Genomic DNA, 22,568 nt, shown 5'->3' with positions numbered 1-22,568 from the left:
TGATATTATTTGTTTTGCCACTTGTTTGCTGCACTTCTGCAACCCAACACTAGGAATAGAGAAAGACAAACACTGGGAAGGGGAGAGATGCAGATCATTCTGTTGAAAGCATTTTTTGTCTTGTACAAACAATCACTATTATGTTGCCACTGGAAGATGACCGGTACTAATAAAAAATAACATATTTAGTGACACTAAATAGAAGTAAATAAAAAAATTAATGAAAACATAAAATGGGAACCTACAGGTCTTTACAGTAAAGTGACCTCTGGCACACCACTGACCTTTGGTGGCCGTTTCCAGTGACAACTGGTGTGCACATCTCCTTTCCAAGAATCTCCTCATTATTACCCAAAAACTCTGACACTCAGAACCAGCTTAGGAAGAGAACAGTCTTCTGCTTTGCCAGGAAAGATTACAATGCACAGGAAATTCACAGAAAATGCACAGTATGGTTTCAAACAAAGGTATTTCCTTTGAACTCTAGTATAGCTTTTAGATATAAAAATCTTCCACTGGCTATAATGTCCTGACCTGACTTCAAGGCTCAAGCCTATGTTTACTCTTTTCACAGTTTTGGAGTCAAATAACATAACCTTAAACAGAAATCTGAAAAAAAAATTTGTTCCATACCTCATTGTGATTCTTGCTTAACCATTCCTTAATAGTGCTAAGGGCAATGACAGCAGCAGGCTCGTTTGGAAAACCTAAAAAAGAGAAGAAATGGGAGATAAATAAAAGGTATAATTTCTTTTACATACAAGACAACAAAAATCTGGGTTGTTTTCCTTCTTATTCTTTAAAATATTTTGGAATTACAGCTGGTCAACTCCCTTCTTCACAGATTTGTATAAAGGTTTTAGGCAACATCTGTTGAATTTTTCCCCAGCTAAATAAATTGAAAATAGACACAACAATGTTTTATTGGATTTTTTTTTTCTTTGACTCTGGTTAAGAGAAGTCCACTGCTCAAGAGAAGAAGAAACAATAGAGAGCTATCATGTGCCATACTGGACAGGCAAGCATTCAACACATATATCACAGTAACAAATACTGGGCTTACATTTCAAGGCAGCAGGAAAAATTCAGACATTTCTTAAGGCATAAGGGCTTTCTCAAGGCTTTCTTTTTTTAATCCATCTGTCAGCAAAACCACACCACACTATGACCCCAGTGCCATAGGCCTTATAAAGAGAGAAATGTTTGATTTGGAAATCTCTCAATTTATGACCTGAATCATAATAAACAACTTTGGAAATTAAAGAAGTCATGAAGCATAAGCGTATGAACTTAAGACCTTGCATTGCACGATACATTAGCAATAGCAATTCCCCCCAGCACTAAACAATAACAAAACTCTTTCCTGGGATACATACTTTTTGCTTTGATGGTTTCTACCTATCAAATCCATGGATGCTTTCATTACTTAGCCTCCTTAATTTAATTTTCATTTCAATTCCTAACTTGGGGGCAGCAAATCGTTTCTGTGAAGATTTAAAAATAAAACCCCATAAGCTGCATGAATCTCTCTCAGTAGGTGAGATTAATAGAACAGGCTTTGAAGAGGTGGAGCTGCAGGCACAGTGGACAAGCAAGCAACAGGGTTAGAAAGAGTCATGAAATTTGGCATACAGCTGTGTAGATACAGCCTTTCTTACATCACCCTTGCACCATAAGCTGAAACACAGATACTGCAAAAAGTTATAAATTCTCAGCTTTTTGACTTATATTTTCTTTAACCCTTTTTCAGAATTTGTGCAATGCAAGATTAGGAAAAAATCCAACCTAAACCAAAATCCCTCCACTGAATCACATTCCCAAAACATCACTTCCTGTAAATTGACTCTGCAAAGATTTGCTCCAGCAGCATGTGTACTCTTCTGAAGTGACAGATGACAACAATTCATCAAGAAAAACAGGCAAAATACTTAATTTTGGATAACATTTAGCATGTGCGTCCTTTGAATACATTTCTCAATAAAGCATATTTTTACATTAAAAAAAAAAAGTTACCAAGTCCAAGATAGAAAACTAGCTTAGACCCTACAAATGTTACTGTGGATACTTCCCTTGCTGCTGGGAAAATAAATTCTTGCAACATTTAATAATGCTGCTGATGTCATCAAGGCATATGTCTCATGACACCAGCTAACGACCACTAACGAAACCCAGAGCGGGGACTTCCAGCAGCCTCATTTTCATAACACAAAATAACAGAGCTCTAAGCAGACCATCTGCTCAAATTAGTAATATCCTAGCTGACAAACTGGGGCTTTTTCACACAGAAATTCCATACCCTGAGTGTGGTAGCTCTGCCTGGACATAAAATGAACACCGTGCAGAGGGACAAATGCGTATTTCAGACAACTGATATACTATTGTTTATGCACTGAATGGTTTATTTTCAGAACAATGCTCCCTCCAGCAAGATTAACTTTTCAGGCTTGTTTTTCACTCCCTTGCAGCAGGGTAGCTGGCCAAAATGGTGATAAAGCACCGGATATTGTATAGAATCTCTCCATAAATTGTACACTGTTTAGAAACTGCCGCCATACTAACCAGTCTTAAATAGAACCTTATCTAGAAAACTGGTTTTCAATTACTACTAAGTCACCACAATGTAAAGGAAACAGTGCTGCAACCTAAATAAACAGCCTTGAATTCTGTGTGTGATTTCAGAAAATATGCTGAAATCCATCAGAGTATTTTATGATCAGCTACCCCCCAAAAAGGATCATCTAATTAGCATTTTACACACATTTCTGCAAATTTTAGGGAAAGGATTATCTTACTGACTATATGCATAAGCAGGATGGAATTAGCCTCCTGTTGCAAACCTTGCACCAGCACAAAAACCCCCGTGTGTCTGATTCTCAAACAGAAAAACATTTTTGTTTATGGACTGGGTTAAAGGAAGATAAAGCAAGATGGGATCTGTTAAAACACACTTTTGCATTGTTTTTATCTCTAGCCGACATTTGCCTGCTGGAACATTTCTGGTTTGCTCCCATCTGTACCCCCATCCCTCTTTCAGAGAAAAAGCAATCTCAGGAAGCACGTGGGAATCAAATTACTTGAGAGAAATGAGCTCGAGGTGCCTCACAGTTTACTGACTGCTGGAGCAGCAGCTCAGGCAATTCTGGCTAAAGGCTCAATTTCACAAAAGATAAAACAGGTAAAGTAATGAGTGACAGTGGGCCATGTTACTGCAGTGAGTGCTCCTCCAGCATACTGAAAAGGACGAGGGCACAAAAAAGCACACGTGGGCCATGAGGTTCAGGACTTCACTGTGTTTGTCTGCATGGAGAAAAAGAGAGGGTTGGCAGGTTGTATGTCATGGACAGGTGTGTGGGGAAGTGCACAGACCCACAGACGCAGGTATCTAACTTGGACTGAGCTTTTTACATTCCCCACTGCCACAGCAAACACCTTGGCAACATACCCACCCATACCAAAAACCAGGGCAGGCTGTGTCTGCTTCCTGAAGAGCTGCTTCAGCAAATGACAATTTTACTGCCACCATCTGCATTTTGCAGCGCCAAGTGATCACATCTCACCATCCATTACCAGGATCCCAGCTCCTTAAGTACAGCAAAATCCTGGATTGGAGCAGGAGCCACTCCTCTGGTGCCCCTCTGAGCTCAGCAGCCACCCTTTACAGCACAGCTTTCATCATCACAGCTGATGGCACAGTGGGTACAAACCTTCTAACTCCGCAGGAACCACGGTGTGCACCTTGCTACCATCACATAAATGCACCTCATCTGATCTCCACTGCTTTTGGTATGTGTTTGCACAGACACTACCCACAGTGACAGCCTAGGAAAGCTTCCTTTGAGAGGTCTTCAAACTTACAAGATTCTGCAACTCTTTGCAGGGCTTTACCAACTTATTCCTGGAAATTGTAACCCGGACCTGTGAAACAGCGGGCAAAGCAAGCCCTAGGCTGTGACAGTCCTTTCAGTCATCATCGCCATAATTTTCCTGCAAAGGCATGATAAGATATGGCAGAATTATTTGGATGGATCTGATTGAAATAAATGTGCTGTTTTAGAGGAGAAGAGTGTGGAGGAGAACTAAGTAACTAGAGATACACACTGTTATTTCCATTAAATTTTGTATTGCTTCCCTGGAATGCAACTGGAAAGAACATAAATTGTCCTGTTTCATCAAAGTACACAAAATATGCAGTGAATTCCCTGTTGTTAGACACCCTTGTGTAATTACTCAGTCTTTTGTGCTTGGGGGATTCAGTGGAGAAACATTTAATAATTATGAATGTCTTTACTATGCCTAATTCATCTGTGCAATATCAGAAAAACATATACCAGCAGTCCATAGAATCATAGACTATTCTGAGTTGAAATGCACCCACAGGATCACAGAGTCCAAATCCAGCCCTGCACAATGTTCTTCAAAGCATAACAGAGCAACAAGGGTTTTGAGACACACAACTAACAGAAATCAATTTCAGGGACTCCCAAACTTTGTGGAGATGCTGGTAGCTTTATCTGCCTCTTTTACTGGGCTTGATCCAGTCTTACAAAATATGTCTAACTTACAATCAGGTAATGCCACCTCCCCATGAAGAGTCCATTAACAAAACACTGGTATTAAGTAATCAAACTTTAATATGACCTACCTGAGGATTAAGATAACAGATTATAACAGGAGGGCTATAATACTAACAAGCAAATGTCAATCCAGAAAAATCACTTCAGTAAGCCGCAGTGATAAGTGTTATAATTTGTCAGTTCAACTGAGATAGCTAATGTTTTCTGTAAATCAACTCCTTCTGGTACAAAAAGGTCTCTATCCTTTTTTGCTAGCACAGCCTAAGTGCTAGGCAGGTTTTTATTAATTTAAAATGTTCCCTTCTCTATGGATTCTAAAAGGCTTGTCATGGTCTTATATTCTTATTTGCCAGTTTTAATGGTTTAATTTTGAAGCAAATCATGAAAAGAACCAAATGCACATCAACACAAATAATCATTATGTATTTTCATATTTTCCTCAGAAAAATATCTACACTGGCATATTTGTGCATATATCAAGATGTAACAGTTTGCAGACTGTTCCTGTGTACTAAAATCAACCCTGAGTCCCACAGCTTAATCAACAAGACTGTTAAAACGGAAAAACTTCCATGTTTTAAGTTTATAAATTTGTCAGTATGTTTACAGATATATAAATGATGCTCTCCAAATAGTAGCTTGTCACATTTTTAAACTGGGGGACTGCATTGAAGGCCATCTCTGCAGTCAGTATGACAGGGTATCTCCACCGTGCATCAAGTACTTGCTATGTGGGAATCATCAGCACCAGATGGCACGGAATACAAAGATGCTTTAAAAGAAATAGGTGGGGAAGAAGAGGAAAAAAGGTACTAAGAATTTATTCTATACATGTTCTGAAACCTGATATGATTATTGGTGCTGCAAATACCTTGTGAATCACAACCAACACATAAATAACTGCACTTCATTATGGCCATGTGGGTTAAGGCCAGCTGTTGACAATGCAGAAAGTGCTTAGGACAACAAAAGAGAACAAATGAGATAGACAGCCCAGCATGCCTGAGGTAGGGTTAACTCAATACATCCACTTGTCCTTCAGCTGTGAAATAAACAGAATAATCTTGCAACTGATCCCATACAATCATCTTGTCAGAGATGTATTTTAGTAGTCAAAATTAATTCACTCATGAATTCATGTTGATTCCCATTACCATGGTAAATCCATTCTGTTTGGAGAGAGATGATAGTATTCTACCAAAAAGCTTATTGTCTTGCTATTCTTGAGCTTTTTGTCTTTTTTTCACTCACTCTTCCTTTTCTTTTTTAAATTTTTTTAAATAATCATTGTCACATAGTGATTGGACAAACCAGCTAAGTTCCTACCTTGATCATTTTTGTGGACTCTCATAACTTGGAAAGAAAGTACCCTCATATGGATCGGCTATGTTGAAGACTAAACTGAAGAGCCATGAATCTTCTGCTAAATAACCTACCTTGCCTTATTGAACTCATTCAGCCAGAGAAAACCTTATTTGCTGTCCACTCAAAAACTAACTCTAAGAAAATGGAATTAAGTACTGTGAAAAGCCAGTAACCTTTCTGTTACCCCAAGAAACAAAGCCGCACCAATTCACTGTATCCTTCACAGACTGTGCTACACTAATTAATTATCTTTCATGTAAAATAAAGAAGGGGGAATAAGAAATCTTCAAAATGCATAAAGAAAACATTATTCTGAAGAAATCATTATACACTTCTCAATTGCTCCTAAGAAAGGTGCAAACCTTTGAGTGAAAAAAATTCAGCAGCTACAGAAAACCACATGCAGTTCTGAGAAATCATTTCCACTTGCATTCAACTGACATGACAGATGCAGCTGGTGGAAGGTGGTTAATAAAGAAGCTCACAAGAACTTTTCTGCCCTGATACAGAGACACTAAGCTGGTAGAGAATTGAAATAAGGGAGAGCCTTTCTTAATTTGCAGAAGTGCACTAAGACAGGGATCCGTGGTTAAGTCAGTCAGGGTCAATGCGGACACAAGGGAGCATGATGGAACTCACACAAGCCAGCAAAATCAAGACAAGTTGGAGGTCAAGACACATGGACTGTCCTGACAAGCCAGGGCTTGCTCAGCCTTGGCTTGTCAGAAGAGGTGCCCAGGGTGTGCTGGCTGAGAGTGGCCTCTTGTGCAATCAGCACATCAACTCACCTGCACCATCTGCCGCTCAGGTGCTTTTCTGTTCCATTCTACATCTGGGCTCAGCTTAGGGCTGCAGCTGGAAGTTGCCAAAAGGTGGCTACAGTGCAAGACAAACTAGGTCACAGCTGTTCTCTCTGAAATACGCAATACCACACCATGCTTCACTTCATGCTCTGCCATGTTGTTATCATTGGAAAAATATCTGCCCTATAACTGTGTTAAAAGTGTCAGCTGAGCAGAGACATACAAGGTAATCATGTAGGTCATGTGAACAGAGGCTTGCACCAGTAAGTCTAAAGATTCCACTGAAGAAAAAATACATTTCAAATTTACTGAGGTGTTTGTAATTTATTAACATTGGAGGAGGGACAAATTTTTAGTGAAAATGCATTTACCTTTGGACTACTGAGGAGGAAGAGTGCTCCCCTGCAAGTACCTTACTGAAAGAAATATCAGAATGCCATTCTGAAGGAGAGCTGTATGTGTGTAAGATTTTCACTTTTCTGCAGTAGTAGTAGATCCTTTTTATTAGGAGTCTAGGTTTTGGCTTCACTTTTCCAGCATTTGTAAAGGAGTATGCTTGCAGGAAATACATCACAGAGAAATGGATTCTGTAGCAGTCTTGTAAAAAAACACAGCAAGCAATACTTGGAGACTCTGGAAATCAAAACTGCTTTGTAGCTGTGCTGTTTACTGTGCTGTGTGATGGAGCTTTTCTGTCTGTCAGGGAATTTCTAATCCCAAGCAGAAAATTAGGCTTCAAGATGAGCACAGTAGGGGAAAGATCAGACAGACACCAGTGCAACACTGAAAGCAAAAAGATCTCACTGCTCTTGCCATTAGCATTCTCCTATGGCAGGAGAAAGCCTACACAATGCAAATGCAAGTGGAAGATATAATCATGCAGGTAGTTTTGCAATTATAAAATCTGCCTATGAGGGTGCATATGCAATGTCTGTGTAAACTATACAGCTGTTTAAACACATGTGTACAGCTGTTCCTGAGCTCAAGCACATCATTCTCCTTTAAATACACTTTATACCATAACCAGAATTGCTATTCCAGAAACAAACCTTGTACAAAGAAATGTTAATTGAAAGAGATCTCAAAGTGCACATGAGCTTTCTAATGCAGAGTATTAAATCTTCTCTTTTGCCATATATAACAAGCAAGTTGGGTTTAAGGGTGGCAACATAATACAGCCAAAGTACTTTGAAACAAAGCGTAAAGCACTACTCAGCTGTGAAATCTCCCATCATACACTGAATTGCACAGCAATGGGATATTGGCCTCAGTCTAGTAACAATTCCAACATGGTTAAATATTTATTCTACCCACTGATTTAAATAAAAATACCCTGTTGTTCTCAAGTGTAGCAAAGTGTAAGGAATCAATCCTACCTTCCTAAAGTATCTCGCTAATGCCACAGGAGATAAAACTCAATCAAAACAACCCCTGTGCACCCACATGCTCTGAATTCCACTTGAAACTGGAATTTGCTCTTGAAACATGTGGTGCAGGGCATTGGACCTCCTTAACCTACACTGACACCATTCCCAGGCCCACCTTGACACACACAGTCTCCAAGCACCAAGGGATGATCTGTTCAGCAGTGGAAATAAAGTAATGATTCTGTACCTTGCCAAGCACTGCTCCTCATGGCATGCTGCTATTGATTGCAGGCTTCAATTGAAGGCTTATCTGAAGTAGAGATATTCTTGATGTGCCACCAACTTACTACTAATATGTCTGCCACCATAGGCCAGGCAGAGGGAGAAGGGGTAGGAATTGCCATGAGAGGCTCACTCCTCTTGCTGAGGGATCTTTATGCAGAGAGTGGGAGCCAGGAAAATGCACTGAGGAGCAGCAGATTGAGGTGGAGGAAGAGGAGGAGAGGCAGGGAGCATGGAACCTCTTGTACAAGATGGGGAGTAGGATTTTGGGAAGAAGGGCTGAATGTTAGAGAAAATACCAGGGCTACCGGCTTTGCTGGAGCTTGTTGTCATCTCGTTGCAGGGGTTCCATACTGTTGTCTCCTACCACAAAAGTTCCAGACCTTCCTGGTGTTTCTCCTGGGCAGCTCCTCAGAGCACTGACTCTTTCTTCTCACAAAGCAACCACTGGCCCCAGTTCCCTTCTCACCCAGCCACCCCACTCTTTTATAGCATCATCTTCTCACTGGTTACAGCTGTGGCCTGCTAAAGTCAGGCCTGCTCCTAATCTTTGATAATTGGCCCAGCTGCAACTCCTTAGGGGTGAGATTACTTTCTACACCATCTTTATTTTCTTATATTCTATCCTCCTACAGGAGCTCTCAGTACTTTGTCTCTAATAGGCATGACAAGAATTACAAGAACTAGGGGAAACACATGCATGTAATGGACATAGGCCACCACAGCAAAATGAAGGAAAATGGCAGCACAGAAAGTCTGAGGAACTTCAGAGGAATGAAACATGCACAGGCAATAGTGAAAAAAACCCATAAAATCACATAAAGAACATAGAGAGAATTGCCAGCCCAGCTCTAGCCCTTAAATCACTTCCACCATGTTCAATTGCTCCAGCAGATGCAAGACAAAGACCACGCTGGGTTATCTAAAACCAACAGAGCTTTTGGGGAAGGCCATGCCCGTACAAGAACAAACAAAACTATCTGACATTATTTCTACTGAAGCAGTGCTCTTATCTCCTCTCCAAGGGAAATCAAAGATTTCCTAAGAGCACATAATCAGCTGAAACAATGTATACTTACTCCTTTTGAAAGAAAAAAAAAAAAAAAGGAATTAAATTGTTCTTTTATCTTTTTTCCCAAAAGACATATGAGGAAGAAAGTTATAGGGCAGGTTGGGTGAAAAAGCAGGACACTATGTCTGGCCCATTTAATCTACTTAGTTTAGTCTTTTTAACAAAAACATTATTGATTTTTGGTTTGACTTTATTATTCACACTGGGATTTTTTTTCAATTTTTGCCTCAGACTGCAGTAAACCATAATAAAGGGTCACACCAGCAGCTATTGCATTCAGGAAATCTACAACAATTCACACCTGAAATTTTTCCATCTAATGTGGAGTTCAAAAATGCCAGTACACTCGGGAGGAACAGAGAAGGTGTGCATTCTAAATTTGATGTTTAATGGCTTGTTCTTCACCCTGCAGAAAGGCAATTCATGCTACTTGAACACATACTACATGCTCGCTGATAAAAAAAGTGCTTGTGAAGGTTGTTGGACTTGATGCATCATTGCACTAGCTCAACAATTTTATGCATTAATTTTTTAAGAGAAAGAATTTTTTTCCCCTTGCCCAGATGCTGCTTTCTGAAGTAGTAATTTCTGAAGTAGTCATTTCCATAGTAGTCATTTGCCTGCCAGAGGTCAGCTCCACATATCCTTCTTTTGTGTCCTGCAAGGGTCACAATGTGCCTTATTTGCTTTTATGTTCCTGCATCTATCAGCAACTAGCCAATCTACACTATTTATCTTCATTTCAGGATGTATTGCAGCAACAACTTTTTAAACAAAAACTACAATGAATCCACTAGCACCTCTTCAACCTTCCCCCAAAGCTGCAGTGAAAAACCTTTCTGCGTGTTCTGAGGTTACAGCACTATACACAACAGATGAAAAGCAGTTGGAAGACTGTTAAAGTTTGGAATAATGGGAAAAACTGGCTTAAAGCAAGAGTAAGGAAAGACTGAAATTTAAAACTCTGATTTCAGCAAACCTGCCTGGTTAAAATTGTGCATTACACACTTCTGATGCCCTTAGCAAGATCTCAAATGCTAAAGAGTGTAAAAAAAATTAATGGGTAAAATATTAAAATAACCTTATGTCTTATAACACCCGCATCAGAACACTTTTGATTAACAATCCCGCCAAGAAGCAGTTGCTTTCTAAACCCAATATTGGTAGCTGATCAACAAAATAATCCAGACCTCATCAGATAATTCAGGGTTTCAAAAGATCACAGTATTAATTGTTAAACAAATTTTTGTTACAATTACCTAACATCTCTGATTTGCATTTCATTCACTATTATGCTTTTATTGAGTCTTGCATTCTTCAATCAAAAAGGAAATTAAATAACCAGTCAATGGCACATGCAATTCCAGAAACTCAAATCCAATTTAGTCTTGATATGAACTTTAGGTCTTATTGAACCTGTTTTAAGTAGCATTTTCAACATGCAATCTGGTTAAGTTGCCAGTGTATTGTTGGGGTTTTTAAATTTTATTTTTAAATAATTGTATGAGCAAACATGGGCTGATTTAGAAGGAATGGGATTTCCTAGCCTTCAGAAAGGTGTAACAAACATCAAAATTTCTGGTTAGACCAACAGCAGTAAATCCAGCCTTAAAGTAAAATTATTCAGTTTTGTGAGACGCCACTTTTCAGGGGGAAACATAAAGCCCAAACACACATATTTAGCAAGTAATTTTGAACAATATTCAAACTGAAACAGAGTAAAAAGCAATGACAGAGCAAATGACAATTACTGTAGTCAGAAGGAATGTCCGGATTTGAAACAAAAGAACCAGTGCTATGGTTGGTCAGATCAAGCAGTGCAGGATTTGGAAGACTGAGCAATCTCTCTTGTCCAACAATGCAGTACAAATAAGAACTTGATCTGGACAATTTAAATGTAAATTTCTTACTACCTGTCAGACAAGTGAGATTTAAAGACATCCACTTAAAAACCCAGGCATCTCCAGACCCAGTCTTAAAGTGAAAATAGACCTGACACCTCAATTTCCATCTAAATGTGGCCATGAGGCTGCAAAGGGGTCATGTGGGCGGGGCAGGCCCAGATAAGGAAATGGGAGGATGGCCAAATTCCAAATATGGTCATGTGGGCGGGGCATGCAAAAAGGTCATATGGGGCATGCCCAAATAAGGAAATGTGGGTGTGACCAAATGCCAAATATGGTCACATGGGCATGGCCAAATTCCAAATACGGTCATGTGGGGGGACCAAATTCCAAATAGGGTCATGTGGGTGGGGCATGCCCAAATATAGTCATGTGGGCATGGCCAAATTTCAAATATGGCCACATGGGAGTGGCCAAATGCCAAATATGGTGATGTGGGCAGGGCCAAATTCAAAAAATGGTCATGTGGGCGGGGCATGCCCAAATACAGAAAGTGGGCATAGCTAGGACCCAATAAGGAAATGCCTCTGGGAAACAGGGCATCCCAGGCAGATTAGCAGAAGGGATATGGAAAACCATTAAATGCGTTGCATGGAGAACCCACATTGATTGTTAAACAATGAGGCAAATGAGGGGAAATAGAAGATTTTTAATTGGGGGATATGTAAAAAGAAGTTGTCAATTCAGAGAAGCTTGTTACCTCACCAAAAATAATGTTAGACTTAGAATCAAGCTTAGGGAACAGTTTAGTCAGTGTGTTTTCCATTAATTTTATCAAAGCGTCCTCACTACACATACAATTACACTCAAGATAGTTCACTTTATCATGACAGCTGCACATCTGCAGATTGTCAAAAATACCAGTGCAATGTTGACTTAGGTTGGGATTATTTCATTGAATTACTGGTATGCAGACAGTAGCCTCCAAAGCTCAGTTTTCCTCTAACCTCTGGGAACAGAGATCAGTTTAAAAAAGCCCCAAAACTGCACAAAGGATGGAAAGTTATGCATCAATGCATGGGTCAAAATCTAGAAAGAGAATAACAGTACCTTGGAGTGAGGGGGAAAAAAGAATCAGAAACAGTTTTGCAAGTTCCTCTTGCAGGAGGTGGGAGAAAATTGGGGAGTGAGGGTGTGATGTTGAGCCTGGGAAATGTGGGGTTCAGGGAAGACCTTTGCATCTCACTAGGTAAATCTAATTTTAGTGACAATACGCTAAATTAATTTTCCCCAAATTAGGACTGTTTTGCCCATTATGGTACTTGGCAAATCATCTCCCTGTCTTTATCTTGGTGCACATATTTCCTCGTCCCCTCCTGTCCTGCTGAAGAGGAAGAGAATTAGGCGAGTGGCTAGGTGGGCATCTGTCAGCCAACATCAAGTCACCATACAACCACAGATTCCTCTGCCATAAAACATTTTACATGTTCTACTCTTTTTTCTTCACCAAAACACACAACTTGAAAGCCTGCAAAAAGAAGTCCCAATCACATGCAAGAACAAGTCCCAATCCCAGTAGTCACAGTAACTAGTAGGAGACAGAAAAAGAATAACATACACAAAGTTTGAGGTGTTATGCCACTGAAAGTTCGAATATTATTATTTAAAAATATTACAAAGAGAAAAGGCATAGTTTCTATATAAACCATTTTAGAATAAGTAAAAAATAAATTATACTAGCACTGTAATGGGGGCTAATCAAGCTGTGTTGAAACCACTGTATAACCAGCAGTCTTAACTTAAAAGTATTCTAGGACTAGACAAGTAAAGTGGTGGGCATCCAAATGAAAGAAGGATCTCTAAACTTCAGAAAGGTTAAGGAAGAAGGATTTGTATTTCTTAGAAAATAGGAGATTACAATTAAACCTCTGTGAAATAAAATAGTTCGAAGAAACCAGAAGACTAATTGCTGCAGGTTATCTGAGTTCATGCAAGCATCAAAAGTCAAATTAAGACATCCCCTCTCCATCAGGAATGTGAAGAAAAACCCTCTAAACTGATTGAAAGAGCAGGAAGAAGGAAAGAATATTAGCAGTCAGACATACTTTTGCAAGCATTTTACAAACTGCTTAGAACACATTTGAAAGAGCTTGTGCGCAATAACAGAGTTAAGGGAGGAAACAATGAATGTGTGAGCTTCTGGGACATTTATTGGGCTAAAATTTTAACATCAATTTTGTTTCTCATGATTTTCCATCAAATTCACCATCTAACTTTCTCATGTGCTGCATGGGATAATACCACCAGAAACACATCAAAAAAGAAGTGATGCTTGAAAGGATCAAAGTACTTTTGAAAATCCAGTAAACAAATAAAAAAAGGCCACAATCCACTTGGAGCAAAGCAAATTCAGAATGTGGAAAAACATTACCTTCTAAATCCAGTTCTAAGAACTGAAGGTGAACCTGTCACACCCTTGTTCCCCCAGGATGATTCTGTCTTAAGCACTGAACATTATAGACAGATAATTCAGGATTGGACTGAAGCCCATGATTATCTTCTAGCATTTACTGTGTGGATATTTCGATTTATCATTGAGAAAAAGAGAATTTCATCATCAGTCCTGACATTTTTGGGGAAGAGAGCAGCCTTACAATTTAGAGATCTGTAGACAGTAATGTATTTAGTAGGCAGTGACAAAAACAAGCAATAAATACCAAGTAACCTAAATAGCACAGATCATACATTAAAAGTTACAAAATTAAGGCTACACATGAAATTCAGACAGAACCATTTTGTTTAGTAAGTAGAAAATCAGTGAAATATGTTGACAGTAAGTCATAAAAACAAATAATAAAAATAAGTAGATTAAAAAAAACTGTGGAGGTAAGGGAAAATTTAAGACATCCAGAATGATAAAATGTGGAGCCAAGGCTGAAATTTATTCAGTACAAATATCAAGGTGACCTCTTGCTAGCAGAAAGCTTTGATACCATGAAACTTCAATAATTTGTGGAAATTGGTCAATCAAGCAGACCTAACTTGTTATCAAATCCAATTTTTTAAAAGTAGATAATTTCTTGAAATCATAGGCAATTTTAAATTAATATACTTTTATGAACTTTAAGCCTATATTTTATTGGCATTAGTGCTGATGGAGAAATGTTTCTATTTATTCCTTTTCAGAAAATGCTCAGCTTAGTTAAGGTCAGCATAAAGGCCATGTAATCAACATGGAAAACTCAGAAGAAGGTCAATGACTAGGAAAGAGTCTTGAAAACATGGGACAAGTTAAGAAAGGATTTGGAAGCTAATTATTTACCCTCAAATGCCTCAAATTCCACAGCCAGAACACCACTGACTGCCCTTAGCAAGACAATTTTGAATATGCTGTCATTATTAAAGAAATTCAAGGCCAGAGTAGTTACATATTCCCACATCACTTGTGTACAACTTTGGAAAATACCAACTGAAAATATTTGTGGGGAGTTACACTCAAATTTGTCAGTTGTACATTCTCTAACTCTTGGCCACCAATCAGGGTAACTACAGTCACTGCCTCTGGTTACTGATAGTCAATAAAACATGGACAACTACACCACACTACACAACTGAGACAGGTATAGGATTCCATAAAATGAAATCCTCATTAGGAATGACATGGAAGCAATGCCAATATGCATTCTCATTACCTGAATCATGGCTAGCAGCTTTGATTAAAAGGGAGCTTTGAATCTCACTGTTTTTTTGGGGGGGGGGAGGGGCCTACTACACATCAGTGATTCATTGCTTTACTGAAAACTATTAAATTGTAGCTTATAATGTTGATAGCAAAATACAACAGAAGATTTCTAGGGCACTGGCTGGCATGGCCAGCACGTAAATAGCATCACTTGTTTCTTCCATATTGTTTCTAGTACTGTGAAAAAACTATCAGGTTTCCTTCCTTTTTCACTTTGTAAACTAGGCAAAAAGGGAAAAAGAATCTCTTAAGCAGTGCCAGCTTAACAGCAGAATTGTTCTTTACTCTCATTCCTAAAGACAGGAAAAAACCACCCTGAAAACCAAACCAAATGGAGAAGGCTACAACCAACCTGCAACTCAACCAACCAACTCAAAATGCCACAGGACATGTTCCTAATAGCACTAGGCTAAAAAATAATGTTCTGGCCTCCTAACAGTCAGCTATAGAGAGTTTACTGCTACAACAAAAAGAATAGTTAAAAACCTATCCGTGGCAGAATGTTTAGCACCTATTACAGACACAAGTGTAACTACCTAGTGGTAATTAAGGGCATAAGAGAATGACTAATGCTCTGAATCCATAAAAGTGCATTGGTTTGGAAGCTATTATGATTGCACTGTCTGCAGCTCACAGCCTACACTGGGCAATTTACAGTGATAAGCATTCTGCATAAAAACTGATACTCCATTCTTCCAGCACTGGATAATGAGCTGGTACATAAAGCTGAAACTACACACCACACACTGGTCACCGCTTGAACAGTCCATTTATTCTCCTCCTTAGGATGCACCTGTTTTACCTAATCTTAAATTCCACATATTCCTATGCTGTGTTTTTCTCATCAAAATGCTAAACACTTCATGTGGTGTCTTTTGTGGTTTAGAAATAGGTTTTTGTTCAGCAAAACTGAGAAACAAAAAAATGGATGAAGAACATACAGTACTGGCTGGCTGGTAGCTAGAACAAATGCTGACATTTATATCAGCTCTTATTTAGCTCAGAGGTTTCTGAACCAGGCCTTCCCCATGCACAAGTGGCATAAAATTATTCACATTGAATAGCACATTTCTCAATGAGTGACCTAGAAGTGCTACTCCACTGGACTAGGCAACCCAAAATTTGGTTTGTAAGAGAAAAAAGTCACAAGGTATGATGAAATATTATATTTTCTATATGAGATACTCCCTGAAAATGAAGGTTTAATGTTTGTATTCCAGAGAGAAATGAAACAGAAGGGGGCAAAATTTCCTCCCCTGCCACAGCATCGCATACAAGAAATTGTTACCCTTTAAATTATACCATATTTCTGCTAAAGGGTTCTTTCAAACATCAGAGAGAGAAGGGGGGCAAAAATGATATGCTGCATTGTCCAAAACTAAATTGGAAAATGATAGATACAGATTATCATCTAGTAATTTATAGGAAAGCAAGTACTTTCATTCTTTTGTATATAAGTAATATACTGAAAGGAATAAAAGAGATTTACAAATTGTTTACAAATGAAACTTTAAAGCAATGTTCTTTTCAAGGGGCTAGATACTCATACAAGAAAAAATAAGATAAAGTCTTCCCTGCCCAAATCAAATATTGTTAAAAAGGTACAATGCCTTGGACTAGATTTCTCCTCTGCAGAGCTCAATGCAGTTATTCAAAGTGAATAGGATCAGCTACAAGAAACCACATTTATTCCTCTTGATATTTCACAGCTAGTGCAAATCACCATGGCTTCTCTGAAATCAGTGTGCTCCAACATTAACTTAGTTCTGTTTCCATTTAGTTACCAGATGGAAACCTAAAATCATAGCCATAGACAGAATAGTAAGTAAAGAACATTACTGTGAGTACTGCTATGAGTAGGCCAGTTAACGGAGTCCCATATTCCCCATGTAACTCTAGAAGCCACACAGCTGCTGCACAATCCCAAGAAACAGATAAGAAGAATGAAGGAAGTTAAGCGAACATCTACCAAAAGTTCCAAAGTTCTCTACACAGCTGTCAGAGTAAATAATTTTCTTTAGGCTGCCATTGTTTTCCTTTCCATCTGGAACCAGCTTACCTCCTGTTCCCTGGGACAAAATCAGAGTCTGTGGGAAGCTATAACCACTTAGACCTGCCAGCAATATTAACAGAACCGTGCAATGGCTTGGGTTGGAAGGGACCCTTTTACAATCTAAACTTCAACCTCAAATTTTTGCTGTTTTTTGCAGTAGCCATAACACATCCTGCCAAACCAAGGAGTTCCCATGCGGTCAGGCACAAAATCACTCCACAAACACAGTTCAGGTTGTTCTCTCTTCAAGGCAGGAACTTGTAAGCCACTGTGACTTTTCCTCCTGAGGGCTTACCCAGGAGCTCTGTGTCCCACATCAGTGATGGATGAGGGCTTGGGATGCTCTCAATAACCTTTCTCACCCCTGCCAAGCCCTCTGACTGAGAGTGAGCAGTTTGTTTATGGGCGGTGCTGGTGACAGGCACAACAACAAGTCCCCTCATTCAGTCAAATGGGTGAGTTGAAGGATTAGTCTGTCATGCCAGCACAGGGCCTCATTTTTCTTCTGTGCTACATGGGTCACCCCCTTCCCACAGCCTGTATTTGATCATGATTAATTCGTCAAGGCTGGCTATAGCATGGAAATGAAGAAATGGATTGCCAATTACAGTTATCTTCTCGCAGAACACCCCTTGAACCAGTGCTTTCCTGCAGTAGTGACAGCTCAGAAATAAACCAAAAGCAGCTCTATGGAGCAGCAGCCTGACCCAAAGTGTGTTTTAAAGCAGAAGGTGACTTCCCCCGGCCCAAACCAGCTCCACAGTGTAAATGGGTGACTTCTATCCTGCCTGCCTGGCAGGTACACAAAAAGTCCACTCACACTTGTTTTTGCAGTCACCTTGTTCATATGTGCTCAATTTCTGACTTAACACTTGTCAACAAGAAGGTGCACATTTGTTTCTGTGAGCCTCACCCTGAAAAAACCTGAAGGGGAATTTAATATGTATACAATTACTGCCAAGTAAACAAACCTAGCAGTGATTCTGCTCTGCACAGAAGCTCTGGAAAGGATTCCAACTTTCTCCCCAGCAGTACTCACAGAAAGGTAAATTCTGACTCTTGCTGCATTTCCTCTGCAATAAGCCTTATGTGTTCTTACTAGCTGTGTAATATTTCATCCATACAAGAAACTAGCTTAAACTGAATAATCAGATTCTGATAGATTAATTAAACAGGAAACAATTCCACAACAACCTGATATTTTATGAATAATTATCAATATGGAATTTGAGAAATAATACTGCAGCCCTGGTAATGCATGCAATCTGTTTAAATCATTGATACACTCACCAGCTAGTTACTTGAGTTGCATAAATTCAAAGTATGTGTATAAATCTAACTTTTTATTACCTCAGAAATAACTAGTTAAAAAGAAAATCCCTTTTACTACAAAAAGAAAAAAAATCAGAGCATTGTAATAGATGCTTCCTTCCATTGTTGTAATTCACAGTACTTTATTTTCTGGCACATCACACCTTGAGACAGAAGGCAGGTGAACATTTTGCCAACATGTGCAGCACACAATAGCTTTAAATACATTCCCAAGATAAAAAGACACAACTAACTCTCTTCCAGGCCCAAGGTGGCCCTCCATTAACCCAGCTGCCAACACGATCTGCAGTGTGCAGAGCTGCAGAATACATCTTATAAACAGGATTTTGGCTTAGGAACAGGATTAGTCATTCACTACACAGAACCTTTCAGCTCTGCTATTCTGCCTCAGTGGCAGTTGCCCTTTCCAGTGATATATGGCAGCATCACAATTTAACAAAGATGCAGGGAAAAGGACAACACAGTGAACGACTCTTAGAGCCAGAGATGCCTTTAGCTTGACTTTCAGGTACTTTGATGAGACTCAGAGTAGCAGGTTTATTCTGTTGATCCCTTCTTTCATTTCAGGAGAAAGATATTTGCCCTTGCAGCAATGCATTTTTACCTCTCACAATCCACTTAAGAGTCTCTATATTCTCACACACTCTTCTTCCAAACTTCTTGGAGTGACCAAAGTTAAGAATGAGAGATTACTTAGGTAATGTAAATTATATATATGGTGACTTTCTGTGTTTGTACTGGAGTAGTATTAAGGGTCTCCAACAGTGACTAGGACCATTACAATAGATATTGCATAAATAAACAGTAAGAGATAATGTCTGCTATGGAGAATAAAAAGTAGCACAAATAAGGCCCAGCATCACAATATTCTGTGTCCAGATCACAGATAGACCCTTTGCACTAAAAACTGCGGAATTAATGGGAAACAGAAGCTGTTTTCCTGAGGCATTTACTATCAAATGTAATCACAGAAGTTCAAAAAGATACCAAAGGTCAACACCTTTGTGGTAAAACTATTTGATATATGTGACACCACAAATATTACTCCTACTCAACTTCAGTGTGTCAGGGCTTTCAAAACCTCTGCAAGGACACACAACGACTTGCACTATTCTCCTGTCCTCACAGAATGAGTTTCAAGCTGTGAGTGGGACTGAGCTGAATACACTCAGAGTCACAGGATACCTCAGGCTGAAAGGGAACCACGAGGATTATTGAGCCAGACTCCCTGCTCCTCACAGGACTACCTAAAATTAAACCATGGGAACCATGCTCATCAGGTTTCATGGCAGCTTCCTTCTGTTTACATTTGTAAACTCCAGATAAAATAATTGCATGGTATTAAAAGGAATAGAAATCTTGCCGTTGGTGAGCTTTTTCTAGCTGCCAAAGTATACAGAACTTGGGGTATAACTAAGATTACATGCAAGACTAGTTAAGCCAGAGTGCACAGGTAAATGAAATCACTGCTAAGTGCTAAAATGTGGGAAGACACGAAAAAGATATTATAATAATGACTGTGTTTTCACACTACATCTAATAGTGACTATGGTCAAAAGACACCCAAAGCAACATGGTAGAATTCACTAAAGGATTGGGCTCCAGTTAAGTTTTAAAGACATGTTCTTTCCTGAGGCAAGGGGCAAGATAACATCAAAGAAAAAATTTGGATAGCAATAATTGGGCCTTTTGCCAAGAAATATTTTATACTCCATGTATCATCTTAATGCAATGTCTCTAGGATGAGATCCACATAGATTTATTTTCTTACTTCAATTCATTTCTTAACACATTAGCTTCAAAGAGCTTTAGCTTTTCCAGAGTGTAAAGGCATAGAACAAACACATCAGATTATCATGTTGACATCAGCCAAGAAAATTTAGAAAAGAGAATTAAGTGATTCTGTTGGTATACAACAATATAGAGCTTTAACTTGTATCATGGTAGTTGAGATGTTCCTAGCTCTTTGAATAGAAAACCACAAATATGACAGCAAATAATATAAATGATCAGCTGAAGCCTTATTTATAATTTCGGCAATATGCATTCTGGATACCAGAGAACTTTTCCAGCTTATTTATGCTTTACAGAATAGTTACCTGACAAAAAAATAATAATACAAAAAGTGAAAGGAAAAAAGGGAAAAGTGCCCAAAACTCAACACGTTTTTGAAGCCTTTGGGGATGTTCCTGGCTTTTCCTCAGGAATCTGGAGATATCAACAGAGCTCATGTAAAGCAACTTGAGCCAGGCTAGTAGCTTCAAGGTGCAAAACACTATGAAATAAGAGCAAGAGAGCACACAATTGTTTCTTGCAGAGTAGAACCCAGGCAGTGAGGTTAAAGAGGCTGGGCAGCTGCAAGGTTTAAAGGTGTGATAATATAATAATATATATATTTGTAATCTAAATATGGCTGAAATAAAAATATAATTTTAAGAAGAAAAAGTAACTACATGGACTTTTATTTCTTCCTAAGGAGAATAGGGAAAAGATTAAAAGAGATGCCATGAGGCAAGTGACTATTTAGTCAACAGTCTAAGCTTTCAAAGGGGAATTTTTAAGGATAGTCACTAAATGCCATTTTCATGAAGGACAGGATTTGTCCTCTAGTGTTCAGGGGAAATGCTGCAAACTGGAGCAGTCAGCAAGACCTTCAGAATAGATAAAATTCTAGATAGTCAAACTACATTATCCATAAAAAGCTAATTTCCACTGAAAAAGAGAGCTTATTAAGTCTCTCGTCTGGAATCAAGCTAGAGCTTCTCCTTGCTAAATACATCACATGAATGTTAATTTTAGACTGCTGAGAGCTCATCAATTTACACTTCCCTGTAATAATTTTTTAGTATTTAAATTATGGGAAGACACCAATTAGTATCATGGACACCACACTATCTGAAATGAGAACACTGTTAAATAATGCATGCAACAAATTTTTATACAAGTAGTAATTAGATTTCTAGGATTACTTGAATATTATAATAGTAATTTCATAGCTGTTACCATTACTTTTAATAATAATCTATTTAAGTGGTGATCAGACTCAAAAGAAGTGTCAAAGAATGAGTTCTCATATATCTTCATTTTTACAAACATATTACATTATGCCAATTAACCAGCAAATAACAAAATGCAATTAACTCTCAATGAGTTACAAAAAAGGTATTTTAAAACAACACAGTGCCAAAAAAAGTTGCTGTGGTCTAAGCTGAGGATGAGGACCTGCTGATCAAGTTTAAAAATCAGCTTAGTTATGAAAATCTTCTTAATAGGAACTTTTGTGACCTACCAGATTGGGATTTTTTATCACAAAGAATTTATAGGATAATATCCATTTTCCTGGATAACCTCAACTGACATCACAATATCTGAATTTTATGCTCACGTAAGCATTAAGCCTTTTTAATGGTAACAGAAACTCAAAGCACCAGACTGAAGATAAATACAAAACCACTTGATAGTTACTTATTAGATACTGGTGTATGGTGGCCCTGGAAAATTTACAGCTGACTCCTTCCTTGGAAAGATGACAGTGCAGCCCTTATTAGAATTGCTCATTAAAGAAACATCTATTCCAGAAATGAAATGCCAACAGAAAAATGAGGGGAAAAAAAACAGATGAGAAAGATGGAAATAGATGGCCTCAACCTTTAACCCTGTGTCAGGAATTTATTCTGCCTTTGAAAACATTTGGTTTAGTCTTCTGACTCGGATTTTACAATCCTTCAGTCAAACACCTGTTGGTTAATCCCTTGTTATAATCTCCCTGGGATCACCTCATGGGGAGAAGGGCTGGTGGAGATGCTCCCAGCCCTCTGTAGCAGGATGAATCACGCCTCGGACTCTGAGCAGGACAGACTGGGGCTCAGGACAGGGGTGACACAAGCTGGCACAAGACTAAAGGACCTCCTCCCCAAATCGAAAGCAGACCAGAGGAGCTGTGCTCCCTCCCTGCACTCTCCCTTAAGAAAGGGATAATATGCTTCTATTTCCTATACACACAGCCAATTTACTCTACTTTTTTTATTTTCAGACTTCCCTTTAGCAACACATAGGGAAAAAAAAAAAAAAAAAAAAAAAAAAAAAAACCAAACAAACCATGCAATGTTTTGTCATTACCAGGCCAAAAGCTAA

The 22,568-nt window shown here is 38.7% G+C and overlaps 1 protein-coding gene across 4 annotated transcripts in view; it reads right to left on the bottom strand.

Moving 5' to 3' along the window:
• Nucleotides 1-22,568, bottom strand: part of MACROD2 (mono-ADP ribosylhydrolase 2) — an 850,020-nt gene that overhangs the window by 249,555 nt on the left and 577,897 nt on the right. For all 4 annotated transcript variants that reach the window (XM_063152547.1, XM_063152548.1, XM_063152546.1 and 1 more), the window contains one exon: nt 634-707. In XM_063152547.1, the coding sequence (XP_063008617.1) occupies nt 634-707 (74 nt within the window). The remainder of the gene's footprint in view (nt 1-633; nt 708-22,568) is intronic.

This window comes from Melospiza melodia, chromosome 3, assembly GCF_035770615.1.
Source record: "Melospiza melodia melodia isolate bMelMel2 chromosome 3, bMelMel2.pri, whole genome shotgun sequence".
Taxonomy (NCBI): Eukaryota; Metazoa; Chordata; class Aves; order Passeriformes; family Passerellidae; genus Melospiza; species Melospiza melodia.
The sequence above is the reverse complement of the archived record's forward strand: the minus strand, read 5'-3'. Positions and strand labels throughout refer to the sequence as shown.